Source organism: Ochotona princeps, chromosome 5, assembly GCF_030435755.1.
Source record: "Ochotona princeps isolate mOchPri1 chromosome 5, mOchPri1.hap1, whole genome shotgun sequence".
In the NCBI taxonomy this organism is placed as follows: domain Eukaryota; kingdom Metazoa; phylum Chordata; class Mammalia; order Lagomorpha; family Ochotonidae; genus Ochotona; species Ochotona princeps.
The window spans coordinates 38,500,697-38,515,880 of NC_080836.1; the positions used below are offsets into that span (position 1 = coordinate 38,500,697).

Here is a 15,184-nt window from a genome sequence, read left to right on the forward strand (position 1 = left end):
CCCACATGAGTGCAGGCTCCCAAGGCTTTGGACTTTCCTCGACTACTTTCCCAGGTCACAGGCATGTTGCTGGAAGAAAATTGGAGCAGCCAGGATATAAACTGGTGCCCGTATGGGATCCCAGTGCATGCAAAATTAGGGCTTTAGCCATTAGGCTACCACACTGGACCTTTATTGGCATCTCTTACATGAATGATTATAATAGCTTCCCTCCCTAAACTTGTTTGTGTTTTGACGATTTTGGTGATTCCATTAACGCATAATCTAGATCACGGCTTGTGTTAGTGTGAATTCAGAGGAGAGGCCTGGACCTAGAGGTATAAATTTGAGTTGATATTTCATGCGTTAGACTAGATGAGCTCATGTAAGGCATCCATAAGTTTAGTAAAAATGATGCAAAGACTGAGATGTGAAACTCTGAAGTTTATCAGTTGGAAAGATAAGGGAAAATCCAGAAGAAAGAAATCAATAGCTGGTGAGGTTGGAGTGGTGAGAGAAAGCTGTAACCTTGAACAGGAGAAGCAAAGTACTTGTGTGTCTTAGTGTATCTTTGCTGCTGTGACAGGAATGCCTTTATTCGATGGCTTGAACAGCTAGCAAATGCTTCTGATGATCCCAGAAGCTGGGATGTCAAGATCAGGATAGAAGCAGATTTGGGCCTGATAGGAACCTGCTTCATGTTTCTTGCTGTATCCTCACAAGGGAGGAAGGGATGAACATTATTGAACATTTTGTGAAATGTTGATTGGTATTCAGAAGGTGAGGCTGTGGCCTCGTGTGGTAAAAATGTCTCTGCTAGCAATTTTACTATAAATAGTAAAATAGATAGAAGTCACTGGAAAAAAGAAGTTCCTTCATCCTGACTGTACCTCTTTCAGTGATAACCTTTAGTCCTGTTTTTAGTTGAAGTGAAAGTCCACAGGGTATTCCTGCAAGAGCCTGTTCACACAGGAATAAATCCTGGAGCTGGGTTTGAAACCAGACATCCAGATCCCAGAACGCCAGCTTTTGTCGGCCAGCCCTTTGCCTCTACATTACCATTACAGGTTTATAGCGTGTTCAGTCTGAGCTTAGATTTGATCAGCGGAAGCCATGTCTGGAAGGACCACAAGCATGACACCCCTGTGCAAGTGCCAATCATTTTTACCATTCGGAGCATTGGAGATTATGTGTTCTTCCAGAAATTATGGCTGAAATGATTTGAATATGCAGAAACCGTATTTTGTGCTAGGAATTCAGGCTGTAGGAGATAGGAAGGAGAAAGAAAATGCTGTAAACTGGTTATATTCAGGTCTCGAGGGGAAGTTAGATTTAACTTCAGTTCAGATTTTATGTTCAAATTTATGTGCCTAGAAATAATCTCCCATACTCCCTAACAAAGTAACAAAAATAAGAGACTTAAAGTTATGACTCAGTATTTGAGACATAGGTGTGCTAATAACTGTGGACAGTCTAGAGAGAACAAAGGAAGGGGAAAAAAGAATTAAAAGGTTAGAAAGTTGGACCTACAAGAAAAGGTTAAAAGCACTGGGATTATTTAGCCTGCAAAAGTGAAAGAAGAACAAGGTGATAAATAACTCCCTGTAGATGAATTGTGGTTGTTTTTAACCGGTCAATACTTAATGAGTGACTTGTATGCTGAACGTTGTACCAAATATTGTAGGGGAATAGCAAATAGCTAATAGTTTCAGAGATCTTGAAATCCTATCAGGTAGAAACAACACATATGCATCATGCAGAAATATCTGGGTGTTTTCTAAATTTTAAGAGGAACACATGGAGATATTACAATTGAAGATCAAAATCCAACCAGTAGAGAAAACTTGATTAGAGAGGACTACATTGTAAAAAGGAGTTGTTAGGGACATTGAGAAGAAGTTTAACATTGCCAAAGCATATTCCATAGGTTATAAATTAATATATGTGAAAACATAATTCCATGGCCAAAAGAGTTTAGGGCATTTTGAATTAGATAAGTGACAAGGGTTTTGTTTTTGTTGTTGTTGTTCTTGCTGCTGTTTTGTTTTGTTTTAGGGCAAATAATTTAGGAATCTTGAACATGCTTTCGTGCTTTGTCAGTTTCCAAAAGGAACTGTGCTTCCTTTTTGGGGAAGAGCTGTACAGCAAGGAGACGAATGTTTCTTCCAACATATTTTTGGGAAATTCTGCTTTGTGTGGTTTGGCAATGTTGATTTTAAAATGTTCAAGCAAAAGACACACTGTTATTGAGGAACTATTGAGAGGAGACTACTTAAGTCGACTGGGAAGTTATCACAAAAGGGAAGCAAATGAAGAAATAGAATGATTATGGACAAAGCAAGCTGATGAAAACCACATCTAAAACATATTATTGTAAAATAGGAAGACCTATGCCTGAAAAATTATAAAACGAAAAATAAGGATAAAAAATAAAATTTAAGATAGAAAGATCATGCATTAGTTTTCCACCTTATGTAGTTTTTAGTTAACTCCAGAAATGTAAATAATTTAAAATAGATTATAATTCACTGGAAAAAAAAAAGAAAAAGAGCTTATAAAACATATTCAACAATGGAAGGACAGATAGCAAGAATATGAACATATATATATAATATATATATATATATGAATAATGTGAGGAATTGTCTGAGTGTTGGAGGAAATGTTGAGGATGCCAACAGTGACTTCTGAAAATAAAAGCAAATGCAAATAAGTCCTCACTAGGTCAGGGGTGAAGGTGACAGTCCCGCATTCTTGGATGTTGGAGAGAAGGGACATCGTGCAGCTCCTAATGTAGTGTCAGTGTGTTTTTCCTCCATTTTATCTTTGATTGTCATGTGGAAAACAACAAAAATAAATATAAGAAGAAGCGCTACATATTCAGCTAGAAAGGTACTCTAAAAGTATACTGTACCAGTCCAGAAATACAGTCCTTCAAGGAACTCACTGCTGTCTCCAGTTGGGATTACTTAGCTGCAGTGGTGAATATGGACCAGAAGCCACAAAGTGGTCAAATGTAGTATTACACACCAGAAAGGAGAGTGAAAAATAATACCATGTGTAACCTGGAAACCAGGGGCTTTAGCTTTGGCCTTACTTAGGTAGCTGTCCAAGATGTTAAATTTAATTTTTTTTAAGATTTATTTATCTTTATTGCAAAGTCAGATATATATAGAGAGAGGAGGAGAGACAGAGAGGAAGATCTTCCATCCAATGATTCACTTCCCAAGTGACCCCAACGGCTGGTGCTGAGCTGATCTGAAGCCAGGAGCCAGGAGCTCTTCCAGGTCTCTCACACGGGTGCAGGGTCCCAAGGCTTTGGGCTATCCTTGACTGCTTTCTCAGGCCACAAGCAGGGAGCTGGATGGCAAGCGGGGCCACTGAGATTAGAACCGGCACCCATATAAGATCTTATCTTGTCGTGTTCAAGGCAAGGACTTCAGCCGCTAGGCAATGGCGCCAGGCCCAGCATTTTAAACTTTATCAGCATTGTTGTGAATACTGGAAGCTAGCTAAGGAGTCTCATGGGAAATCACTTCAGACTTTGCATTTTCTTTTTAGATACAGTAAACAATTTGTTACATCAGAGAAATATTATAAATATATTTGTATTTGAAGTATTTGATAAAGCTCAATATATCTTTGTAGACTTGGTAGATCTATAACCAAATGAGCAGTGTTGCCTGAGATGTCGGTGGGAGCGTCCTAAGCACTGTGTCCTCGCTTTTGATCTAATCTAACTTGGTTCAAGTGCTAGATTACAATGTTGATGGCCTGCATCTTTGGTGTACCAATAACAAAAAACTGAAGGGAGGGTGAATATTTAATGACAAATTGAAGCAATGGGTGAAATGTCATTAATATGGTTTAACATAGATAAGTGGCAAACCTTGCATTAGGTGGAAAAACAACTCCATCCATTTAAGAGAGATTTGACAAGGTCTAATAGTGGCACATGCAAAAAAGATAAATGTTTTTAGTTAACTGTGAGTGTATATCGGTTGACAGTGGACCATGGCTGCTCCCAAATCCAATTGCAATCTTAAACCGCATTAATAGAAATCATCTATCTAGATTGATGAAGCTGATAGTTATGGCCTTCTGGGTACTTGTCAGGTCTCTCTTGGAGTATTGTGGTTTGTTCTAGTAATCGTATTATGCAGCAAACCAGTTTTGTTCTGGAAGAAATTATCCAGGAAGATACATGGAGTTGCAGTCATGCAAAATGTAGAATAGTGGTCCTAGACTACAAGAATACTTCGAAAAATAAAACACAGAATATGGTATTTAAATACTTAGCTGTGATACAGAGGAAAGATACTAGGTTTATTCTGTAGCAAGATTTTGTTAATCCAAACAAGGTGGAAGAACTGCAAAGAAGTGAATTTCTTCTAAATGTAAACCTTTGTAACAATTAGGATACATTTTGCATGGGTGGTTTTCCCTGTTAGTTCCTTAGATTGAGGTCACATGCTTCTGTTTTTGGTATGTCATGAAGGAAATGTGGGGTGTTAGCGAGGTACTTTCTGACTTCAGGGAATTTACTGTTACAATTTTGAAATGTCATGATTCCTTGTTTGATTGGAGAATGGATACATTACCTAGGTAATGAAGGATATGAATTGAGGAAGAGGGGGTTGTTTTAAGAAAGCAGCAGGGTGGGATTTTCAGGGGAATGAAGGTTAGACCAATTGTGTAGAAAATGGCTGGACAGAATTGGTAGAACACCATGACTAATTGTATTAAGAAGAAATGGGAACTTTTGTGTGAAGAGAGAAATCTGTCACTGAAGAATACTCAGGAAGATGTAGACTTAACAGACTAGCTTCTCATACCCCCCCCCCCCACACACACACACACGAGGATACTTCAAAGAGTTTGTGGACAACTGTAACTAAAAGTTGTGTATTTTGGTACAAACAAGTGTTGACATCCGTACATAATGTTCTCATAATACGTATTTTCCATGAACTTGTGCATTTGTATGTGTGAGTATGTAGATAGTTATAAACACATCTTTGATTTTTTAAAATTGAGGACATACTAAAGTATAAATTGTGTTTATTTTTCTATGTAAGAATGTGAAGGAAGAAAATTCCTGATATTTATTTCCCAAGGGAAAGGAAAATAGGAAAGAAATTCAGAAAATAATTTATCTTCCCAAGAAAATAAAGGCTGCCTTCACTGATAAGAAAACGCATGTTACGCATTCAAACAAGTAAAGAGTATGTGCTGTCGTCTGCTTTTCCTTGTGCTTGCACTGGTATCTTCACACCTCAGAATTTGACAGCCATTGAATCGGCAAGATCCTCTGATGTGATGTTCGGGAAGTTAAAAATCCTATTAGACTCTTTGTTTGCTTGTTTACCAAAATTATATCATAACAAGAAACTTGAAAAACCTCAGTGGTTATGATAGCAAGCAAATGTGTCTTTTTCGCTCATTGCTGAGTGGAGAACGTATGTTTGTTGCTGTGGCTCTGCTCCAGGTTCTGTGCTGGCTGCAGGTCTCTCAGACTTGCCTTCTTCATGGGGCGAGAGAAGTAAAGCTGTTGCAGCCTTTAAAGTTTTCATTGAAAAACAGCGTAAACAAGTATTGCATTCATTCATATTCCATTAGCCAATGTCCCATACCAGTCTCACATCAATGGAATTGAAAAGTATATAAAACAGAATTGTGTGTGTGCAAAGAGATATATGTGATATATGTGATATATGTGATATATGTGAACAGTATAGACTAGAATGCAGCCATTCTAGAGGCTCTGAGATGGAAGAGTGACTTGGTGAAAACTAAGAAAGGCAGTGTTTGCAGCAGTAGTTGACATAACTGAGACCTGAAATGTTGAAAACAGCAAGAATAACTCCTTGGCTTAGAGCGGTTCTTCTGATGACTGCATTACCCAACTGTTAGAATCCCCATGGTGAAATATCAACATAGGTGATCTCACGATGCTTTCCTTGGTACTGCGTACAACATTATAGTAAGTTCTCAAGTCCACGTATCTTTAGTTTTAATTGCCTTTTTGTCAACAAACTACAAGTATTTGGTCCTATAAAAATTTCTGCTCAGTACTGTGAGAAAATACTTAGGATCAAAATAGTAAAACATGAATGTATCTCAACATCATTATACTATGTGAAAGCAGTCAGTGCAGTAGGTTGGGTCTGAAACCTTTCGTACTCAATTCCAGAAAGAGCAAACTGTGATGACAGCAAGCAGATCCGTGCTTGCCTGGAGCTAGAGGTCAGTGTAAGGGATCAATTGCAAATAGGCAGGAGGAAGTTTTTTTAGGATGAAGGAAATGTTCCATATCTTGATTGCAGTAGAGCATACTGCCTACCCCAAAGAGGTAAATTTTACTGAAACTGGAAGAAATTAAGACTGTCCTGGTCAAAGAAGTGAAGATTAGCTTCTTTATTGAAGACCAAAAGAAAAAAAAATGGCAATCCTTTCCATCAATCTTTACATTTTGTGTGTGTGTGTGTGTTTGTTTCAGCAAGAACTAGAAACAGCCAGGAAGTTTCTTTATTATGAAATGGGCTATAAATCCCGATCAGAACAGTTAACAGATCGCTCTGAAATCAGCTTGCTGCCTTCGGACATTGACAGGTACTTCTAATCAGCTCCCATTGGGTTTCCCCTCTTTGCCTCCGTAAGTGCATTTCTTCATTAGTCAATGTTGTGTTCCAGGTACAAGAAGAGATTTCATAAGTTTGATGCAGACCAGAAAGGATTTATTACCATTGTTGATGTTCAGCGTGTATTAGAGGTAATTTTTTTGGTTTAATATCAGTCTTTTATAGCTATAAAATGAAACGTGTATTAGAGGTAATTTTTTTGGTTTAATAGTGATCTTGCATAACTATAAAATGAAGACTATTGGGTACGTTTTCTCATTTAGTGCCTTCTATAAGTAATAATTTTAGTTTAATTTTTTGGAAAGTCGACAACATTAGTAATAGCACATAGGCACTTTCTAAGGGAACTTCATTATTCTGTGCTTTTATTTTACTTAGAGTATCAACGTCCAAATGGATGAAAATACACTCCATGAAATTCTGAATGAAGTAGATTTAAACAAAAATGGACAAGTTGAACTCAACGAATTTCTGCAGGTGAGTTTTGGTGAATGGAAAGAAATGTATTTGCTTTTAACTTTTGATTATCATTATGGTCAGTGGATGTTTGAAGTCCACATGGTTAGTTGTCACTCACTGTGGAAAACAACAACAACAACAACCACCAAAGCCAGCCTGAAGTTAGCAGAAGGTTCACACAGGTGCCCTCAAGGATGAGGCTTTGCTAGGTGCATGTTCTTTTTCTTTCTGTAAGAGACATTCTGTTACTGTGGGCAACTTAGAATAAATCCAAGTTCATTCTGGCTTAAAGGGGTGAATAAGAGGCATATTTTTAAAAGATATATGCTATGCAATATCATTGCTGGAACATTTTCCACCTCCTTCAAAAGAGATAACACACTATTTCTAAGGTATAAAGTTATTTTTTCTGGGGAAAATTTTTTTAATAAAAGCATAGTTGTATCCTTTGAGACCATAATTATCAAACGCTTACATTATAAAGAATCAGAAAAACAAGCAGAAGAAAACCTATAGTCTTGGCTCAAGACTATGTAATATTTCCAATTTTCACCTGGGTCAAAGCTGAGTTGTTTAAGCTTTATAACCACGAAGGAAACATATTTTGTTTCTTTTCTTTCACACTGGATGCCACACATATTCCTAACCTAGATGCTACACATTTAATTCCTTAAAATTCCTTAAAAATGATATCAATAAACCCATATATTATTGGTAGCTGTACATATGACTCTGGTCATATGAAGAATGTATTTGGCTTGGCTTCCAAGCAGCCAGGTTTTTTTTTTTTTTTCTATAGTGCTTCTTGGGGCAGGTATTTCAAATGAACACCAGGTCTTGCTTGCACCATGGCAATGATGAATGCTGAACATGAAATAAATTAATGCTGGGGATTTTGGTCAATGTCAGCCCTTTCTTCACTGTGTCAAGTTAAACAAACAAGATCAAGGCAAAGGAAATGGTAATTGTCTCTCTGGAGATGAGCTGCAGATAAGTGCATCGTTGAATCTAAATGCAGAAAATTTTCACAGGTTGTGTCCAGCATTACAAAAAAGAAATGTTTAGCTCTTTAGCTTACTGTCTTACTAAATGCACATTTTACATTGATTTTAAAATTTGTGCTTGAGAATCAGAAACCAGTTAGTTCAATTTTGTGTAGATTTTGTGAGAGAATACTTTATTGTTTGTTTCCAGATTTCATAAAAATTGTTTTCAAAGAAATGGCTTATGCTTCATTTCATGTGTGTTATAAATAAACAACAGCATTTAGGGCTGAAAAACATAAAGTTTTAGAAACAATAAGAACCTAATTGTATGGGAAAGTTATGTGGTTTATATTTTAATTTCCTGAATATAGTAGACTTAAACACATAGACAATAAGTAAGCCATCCAAAGGTTTTCTTGAAGTGTTTTTAAATAATTAAGTCTTCTTGTCCAATTCTAAATGAAAGAGACTATTCAAGCTTCAACAAAATTTAAATAGAGTGTCATTTTTAACTTAAAACTTGTGGACCATATTTTTCATGCAAAATATTCATACCCAAGTCAAATCTTTTTTACGTGGTTAATATGATTAGCAGATCGTTGTAGTATTCAGAAACACTTTGGGTTTTCAGAGGTCAGGGCCTCCTATAGTGTTTATTACTAAACAAACCCCCTCTAACTGTCAGTTGTGTTTGGTGTGACAGACTTTGGAAGTCTTCCTTAGGTCAGAGAAGCAGCAACCAGCAGTAAGTTGTTCAGCATTTAGATTTCGGCATCCCTTGTGCTGCACTGTTTCTCTATGGTTAAGTATGCTTTCAGCTTTGTTTATAGTAAAGTATATTCCTTCCCTGAAAATTAGAAGTTTGTGTTCATTCAGTTATACGTATGTGTAATTATTTTAAACAGATGTGTTCTTTTAGTAATCTTCATGGAAGGATCACTGTGACTATAGCAAGGTGTCTTGACTGTGTTTCCAGGTTTGGGCTTGACTAACACTCAAGCATTGTAAGAGCCCATCCCTTGGTAACAATACCTTGTGGAACAGCTTTTAGTGAAGCTATGGACTTCTGAACCATCCCATTGGCAGCAGCCGCTGATTCTTATCCAGTAGAGCTGTTTTGGGGACATGTATTTCTATAGGCTAAGAACTGTAACCCTAAAAATATTTTGAGAATTTTCATATTTATTTTTGTGATGAATGACTGTTCTTTTTAAAGTAAATAAATAAAAAAAGATTGGGGAAGTGAGATCAAGAAAAGCAAATAGTTAAAACCGCATAAACTTGAAAAGGAAAAAAAAAAAACCTTCTGCTCATAATTGAAAGGTGCTTTCCAGATTAAAGAACTCTGCCCGCTGACTGCATGTAATTTCAAGGCTAATACTGATTTTATCCATTGGATAAAAATGAATTAGCTAAAATCTGGGCTGTGGAGTGCTTTTAATTCTTAAGGTAGATCTCTGCATCCATTTTCAAGGACTTACATGGAAATTACTTTAAAAAATCTTGAAGGAATTTGGATTTATCGGACTTGAAGTTGTCAAGCACAGTAACCGAAAAAGGGTGGCTAAATATAGGTCATGGTTTGTCTTTATTCAATCCCCGAGATTGCTTCTTAAGATTTCTTAAATGGAATTAAAGATCCAATATATGAAGTTGCTAAAAAAAAAAGAAAAAAAAAGAATGCCTATAACACATTAAGAGACAAAATGCAATGTATTAAAGTTGCTTTTAAAGGCAGCCTGATTTCCTGGATGGATGACATTTTTGAGGCAGTGGTGAAATACCTGCCCTGTCTGCATTTTTTGAAGCTTTCTGAAACTCTGTTCTTCTTCTTTGAGCTGTAGTACCTGCTCTGGTTTTCCATGGAGCATTTCCTTGCCCATGCATTGCCACAGTGGTAAACCAATTAAAACGCCGAGAAGAAGACCATATGCAGACCTGCCTTCTGAACCTGTTGCCCGATTTTCTCTTTAAGCTGATGAGTGCCATTCAGAAGGGAAGGGTGTCTGGAAGCCGGCTTGCTATCCTAATGAAGACAGCTGAAGAAAACCTGGACAGAAGAGTCCTGATTCCCGTGGACCGCAGTTGTGGAGGATTGTGAGTCCGAACAGTCAGTCCACAGGCGACAGACATAGGAACAATCCAATGACCATGTGACCACAGAGATGACTTAAACCACTCTAAAACAATGGATATGGAGAGCTGCCTTTTTTTTTTTAAACACTGGACAACATTCCAAAACTGTAGGATGTTGGTGTATTTGCCAACTTTATTTACCAATGCTTCCTTTGTATTTGCCACTAGAGCTAACTTCCAAAAAGCATATTTTCTCTCTCTCTTTTTTTCTCCTTCATTGCGCACTGGTTTCATGTTTCGCATCCTTTTTGTAACCTGTTGGACTTGACATACTCCCTTTTTGTTGACACACTTATTCTTTTTTAATTAAAAAAAAATTCAAATTTCAAAGATAGAGAAAGAAAGAGCAACAGAGAGAGAGATTGATCTTCTCTCCACTGAGTCACTCCCCAAATGGCCACCAAAGCCAGAGCTTGGTTGATTTGAAGCTGAAAGTCAGAGACTTCTTCAAGGTGTCCTGTGTGGGTGCAGGAGCCCACGCACATGGCCCATCCTCCGCTGCTTTCTCAGGCCGGTGGCAGGAAGCTGGACTGGAAGTAGAGCAACCATAGGGGATGCTGGTGCCTCAGGCAAAGGATTAGCCTACTAACCACAGTTCTAGATCAGTTTTAGAGGCAGAATATTTTGGCTGAAATTGGAAATGGAATCTGGAAAATTAAGTTTGTGGATAGCATCTGTTCTTCAATAGCGACCTATTGAAATGATAATTTTCCTCGCTATTTCTCAGCCTCTTTGTCCTCCAGCTTGTCTGCCTTCCTCATCCAAACAATAGTGCACAATTTTGTATCTAGAGTATGACTGGCAAAATTGGAGAGGGAAGAAAAGTTTAGATCTGGTTACAGGAGCAAGTCTCAAAGAGAAACTCTGAAAGCTTCGAGAATCGCAGGTATGAGATAAGCATAGCATTGACATTTGCTGTGAGTTGCAGCGAGAGTTTCATCTCAGCGGTTCATTTTTTCCCCAGTTACTGCTGGTTTTCTTTGACTATTACAGTTGCCAGGAAGATCTTTGTTTTTCTTCTTTTAAAACCAGCATTTCAGTGGCAAATTTCATGCAGTGGAATGAGTGAAATTTATCCAATTTCAAGCAGTGATACATTTAAGGGTTAAATGTATATTTAAATATACATGCATGGCATATAATTTTGCAGCCCCCACTCCTGATACTTGGAATATGTAGTATTTGTCAAATTTGGCCTTATCTTTTGGAAGCAGAGAAGGATATTTGCTAATAAAAATGTTAAAAAGAGCATGGAATAGACTTATTTAACTGTAATTATAATGATAAATAATATAAGACACAATGCTTCAATATCCAAGGTCATTTTATTTGGCTAAAGCATTTTCCCTTCTGTGATCAGGGGAAAATTTCTCAGTCAGCCATATATGAAATTGACAAAAAAATAAAAACACGTGCACATAAACACATAAAATCAAAGCAAATCAGTGTGTGCTGAGTTTAATAAGAAAGGCATAGAATTTTAAATGCCAATTTGGGATGCTCTTGCTATGTTTTGGTGGCATTTAGCTAGTCATTTTAATATTTATTAATTGTGCTTCTTAGGAAATTAGCTACCTACTTCTTTGTTTAAGATCAGGTTTTGTACATGTTAGGAAATGTAACGCTTTATTTCATAGCACGTTTTCATTGTGCAGATTTGAGGTTTTAAATTTTTAAACTGGAGCATAAAACACTTTTATATTGTCTTTTCTGTTTATGTCAACATTGTAACATGTTTATGCCTCATATTATAATGTAAACAAGAAAACTTCACTCACCTCTGCCCCCATCTATCAACTCTGAAACTGCCCGCATGGAAAGACAGCATCTGAGCTCAATTTATTTTAAAATGAAATTGAGATACTTGTGACATCCTAAAGTAGATTCTACAGCAGATCAAGTGAGGGTCTTCCAGGTGTCACTGTGAACTTTTTCTTATAAAGTGTGATTTTTTTAACTTTTTTTTCAATAAATGGAAGCACATGGCTTTGAAATTTAGTGTTTTCCTCTTAAGATCATAAATTTGACCACTGAGACCACAATGCCACTAAACAGGTGGAACAGCTGTCCTGTTAAATGTCCAAACGATATGATATTATACATTTATGCACTCTCTCTCTTTTCTCTTTTTCTAGTTAGAGCAAGATAATGATGACTTGTATCCTCCTCGATTCTGATACAGTAGGGACCGGGCTTGAAATATGAGTGGCTTGGGCAGATCCGTGTTTGTAAAACAGGCTTTGTTTGTGCACGCTTTGCTATGACTGAAGTTCCTTTAAGGACAAAGAAAAGTGCACTTCTTTCAGGCATATCTGTATCTGCTTTTGCTGAAAATCTGCTCATGCTGAAACATACGCTCCTTCACCAATCCCAGAGACTCATTCTGGAAATGAACTGGTTTTAAGCCATTACTGGGAATAAAGTGCCCCAACACTGCTGTTGCAATTCCTAACCTTTACAGCTTTTTTACCTGATTTAAGAAAAGAGGGAAAGAACCTGGGGAATAAGCCCTTTCAGAACCAATTCTATGCACAAGAGTTTTTCTTGCGGTCGTGTATTAGTGGATTCTGTTGGGGGCAAGGGCGGGTGTGCAGGGGCTGCCTGGTGACATCAAGGGGTTTGTGTTAAGAGCCTTTATGAGGGATTCAGGTGAAGGAACTCCCCAGTTTGCCACTCCTTTCAACAGCCTGCACTGCAGTCCCAGCAGCAGTGACAGTGCCAGATTGGTTGTTGAGCCAAGGTTGTCTGCTTCCTATTCATCATGCTGTTTGCAGTATTCTTGCTTTCAGTTAATTTATACTGAGTATAACTTCAGGTTTCTATTGAGAAATGCATGCTCCCTCTCTATTTTGCCTTATTTTCTGACCTTGTTTGCTCTATTTCAAAATATATACAACCAACATTTTACTGTGACTTTTTACCAGATATACCATGAACGTCATCATTGGTTTATTTCCCCTTTTAATGCACTTGTAAACATTTTGGGCATATGAATGTAACTATTGAATTCTGTGATGCTGTAATTTGCACTGTTTTGCATTGTGTCAGCTGTTAGTGAGTAAAAAAGCCCTACTATGTTTTTTTTTTTTTATCATGTATAACCTCACTACTGGGGAATATACACACTGCATGTTTTCTTATGTGGCACTTTTATGTATTATGTTGGGTTATTGTTCTAGATCGGACTGTTAAATACTATGTTTGAGGTTGGCTTGTCATTTTTATAACTGTCTTGGTGTTTTATCGCCATTATTTATTACTTTTGATATACAGAATGAGCTGCATGCATTTATAGAGCAATAAGAAGATATATTTAATGTGCCTTGTTTTTAACTGAATAAGAACTGAAAGCATGAATCAATAAAACTGATTAAAATATTCCATTTGCTGGCATTTTGATGTTACTTGCATTTAGACAAATAACTCTGATTACTCTGAACTTTTTTAAAAAAAGTTTGGAACTATTTTCATAAGCTATTTTTAACGTAGGCACATGTTAATTCTTTAGCTTGGAATTTTTTAATTTTATCTCAAAAGTGAAATATCTACTTAGATAGATATAATTTTAGGAGACCCCTCAGAATTATTTGTATTAATTTGTTGCAACAGCCTTTAGGGCATGACTTGTGTATTTGTGCAGTCTTATTCTAAAATCACATTCATCCTATTACAACTCAGTTGAATTCTATTTCTCCTTTTCCTTTTTTTTCTTAACCATAGCATTTCAGCCTAAGCGTTTCCAGACACACTGATGAATTTTATCATAAGTAAAATCAATAAAAATGAATGGGAAAGATTACATAATCCATTTTGATCATCTTACATGTCAAGTTAGTGCAGGGTTGCCAAGTGTTGATAAATGCTCTGACAGAAAAAAAATGCTATATATTTCCATTGTCAGTAAATCAGTAAGGCTGTTATCAGTTTTAACATAGATGTTCTCATGCCCCTGATATTTTATAGGTTTGAATTTACATGTGTATATGGAGTATATTCTCCATCTGTAATGTGGCTGTGTGCTCAAAGACATGCGTGAGCTTCCGAAGGTTCTTTGAAATTGTATAGAATACCCAAAAGCCATGGCTCCCAGACAGACTTGGAACAATGAACTGTTTGTTCAGTGCTGGGGAAAAGAATACATAGCACTCTTAGGCATTTTTCATTGATTACACAAATTTGATAGCACTTTAAAACTTGTTAACATTAAGTTTGTCAAATTATTGCCCTTAGTTTTCAAAATGCATAAAATTTATGATCATCAAAAAGGGCAACTATGATATTACATAGATTGGAAACTTGGTCAGCACTGCATTGTCATTGCTGCCCGATTTCACCTGATGATGCTGCACTTACGAAGGAAGGAAGCAACAGAAGTTTTAAATGGACCAGCCACCTCCAAATGAGAGAATTTTTACATAGGAGGCAGAGATTATGAGCCTTTTGTGTCTGTACTTTATGTTTTAGGTCTCTAATTAGCTACCTAACTTAGAGTATTTGAGCACAGAGCATGATATATAGAAGTCTTACTGATGCCAATATAGACTTGCAGATCTGTACTAAGAAGTTGTGGACCTCAGGAAGAAAAAAATCTTTACATTTTAGAGCAGATAGCTAATCCAGAATAATAAGATTCATGTGAGCTAGGCAAAACACTGTTTTAGCAGCATTATCAGGACCACCTTTGTTCTCTTTACTTGGCATTGAATTGCATGGCGTGGCATACCTACGTTATCTATTAACTGTATTTGAGTTGCAGTTTTCTAAATCTAGGGAGGTGAAAGTATGTATCCTGTGGTCACAGGTAACAGATTATGTTTCAGGGAAAGGGATAGGAGTGAGTTTCATATTTCCCACCTTGGATATTATAGCATGGCATGTGGTACAGCTGGTTCCACCAGCTTCTGAGCCAGTCAGGTCTGCTATTTTGTGCCTTAGGTCGAGCATCCTTATTTCACTTTTTAGGTATGATGGCTCCTTCGAGCC

At 37.0% G+C, this 15,184-nt stretch overlaps 1 protein-coding gene across 6 annotated transcripts in view; it reads left to right on the forward strand.

Moving 5' to 3' along the window:
- Window positions 1-15,184, forward strand: part of GPD2 (glycerol-3-phosphate dehydrogenase 2) — a 162,525-nt gene that overhangs the window by 131,903 nt on the left and 15,438 nt on the right. For 5 of the 6 annotated variants that reach the window (XM_058664494.1, XM_058664491.1, XM_058664493.1 and 2 more), the window contains exons 14-17: window positions 6,479-6,591; window positions 6,673-6,751; window positions 6,999-7,097; window positions 10,041-10,286. In XM_058664494.1, the coding sequence (XP_058520477.1) occupies window positions 6,479-6,591; window positions 6,673-6,751; window positions 6,999-7,097; window positions 10,041-10,166 (417 nt within the window). In that variant the 3' untranslated portion in view covers window positions 10,167-10,286. Of the gene's footprint in view, window positions 1-6,478; window positions 6,592-6,672; window positions 6,752-6,998; window positions 7,098-10,040; window positions 10,287-15,184 lie in introns of those variants that run through there. The other variant, XM_058664495.1, reaches the window with a different exon arrangement.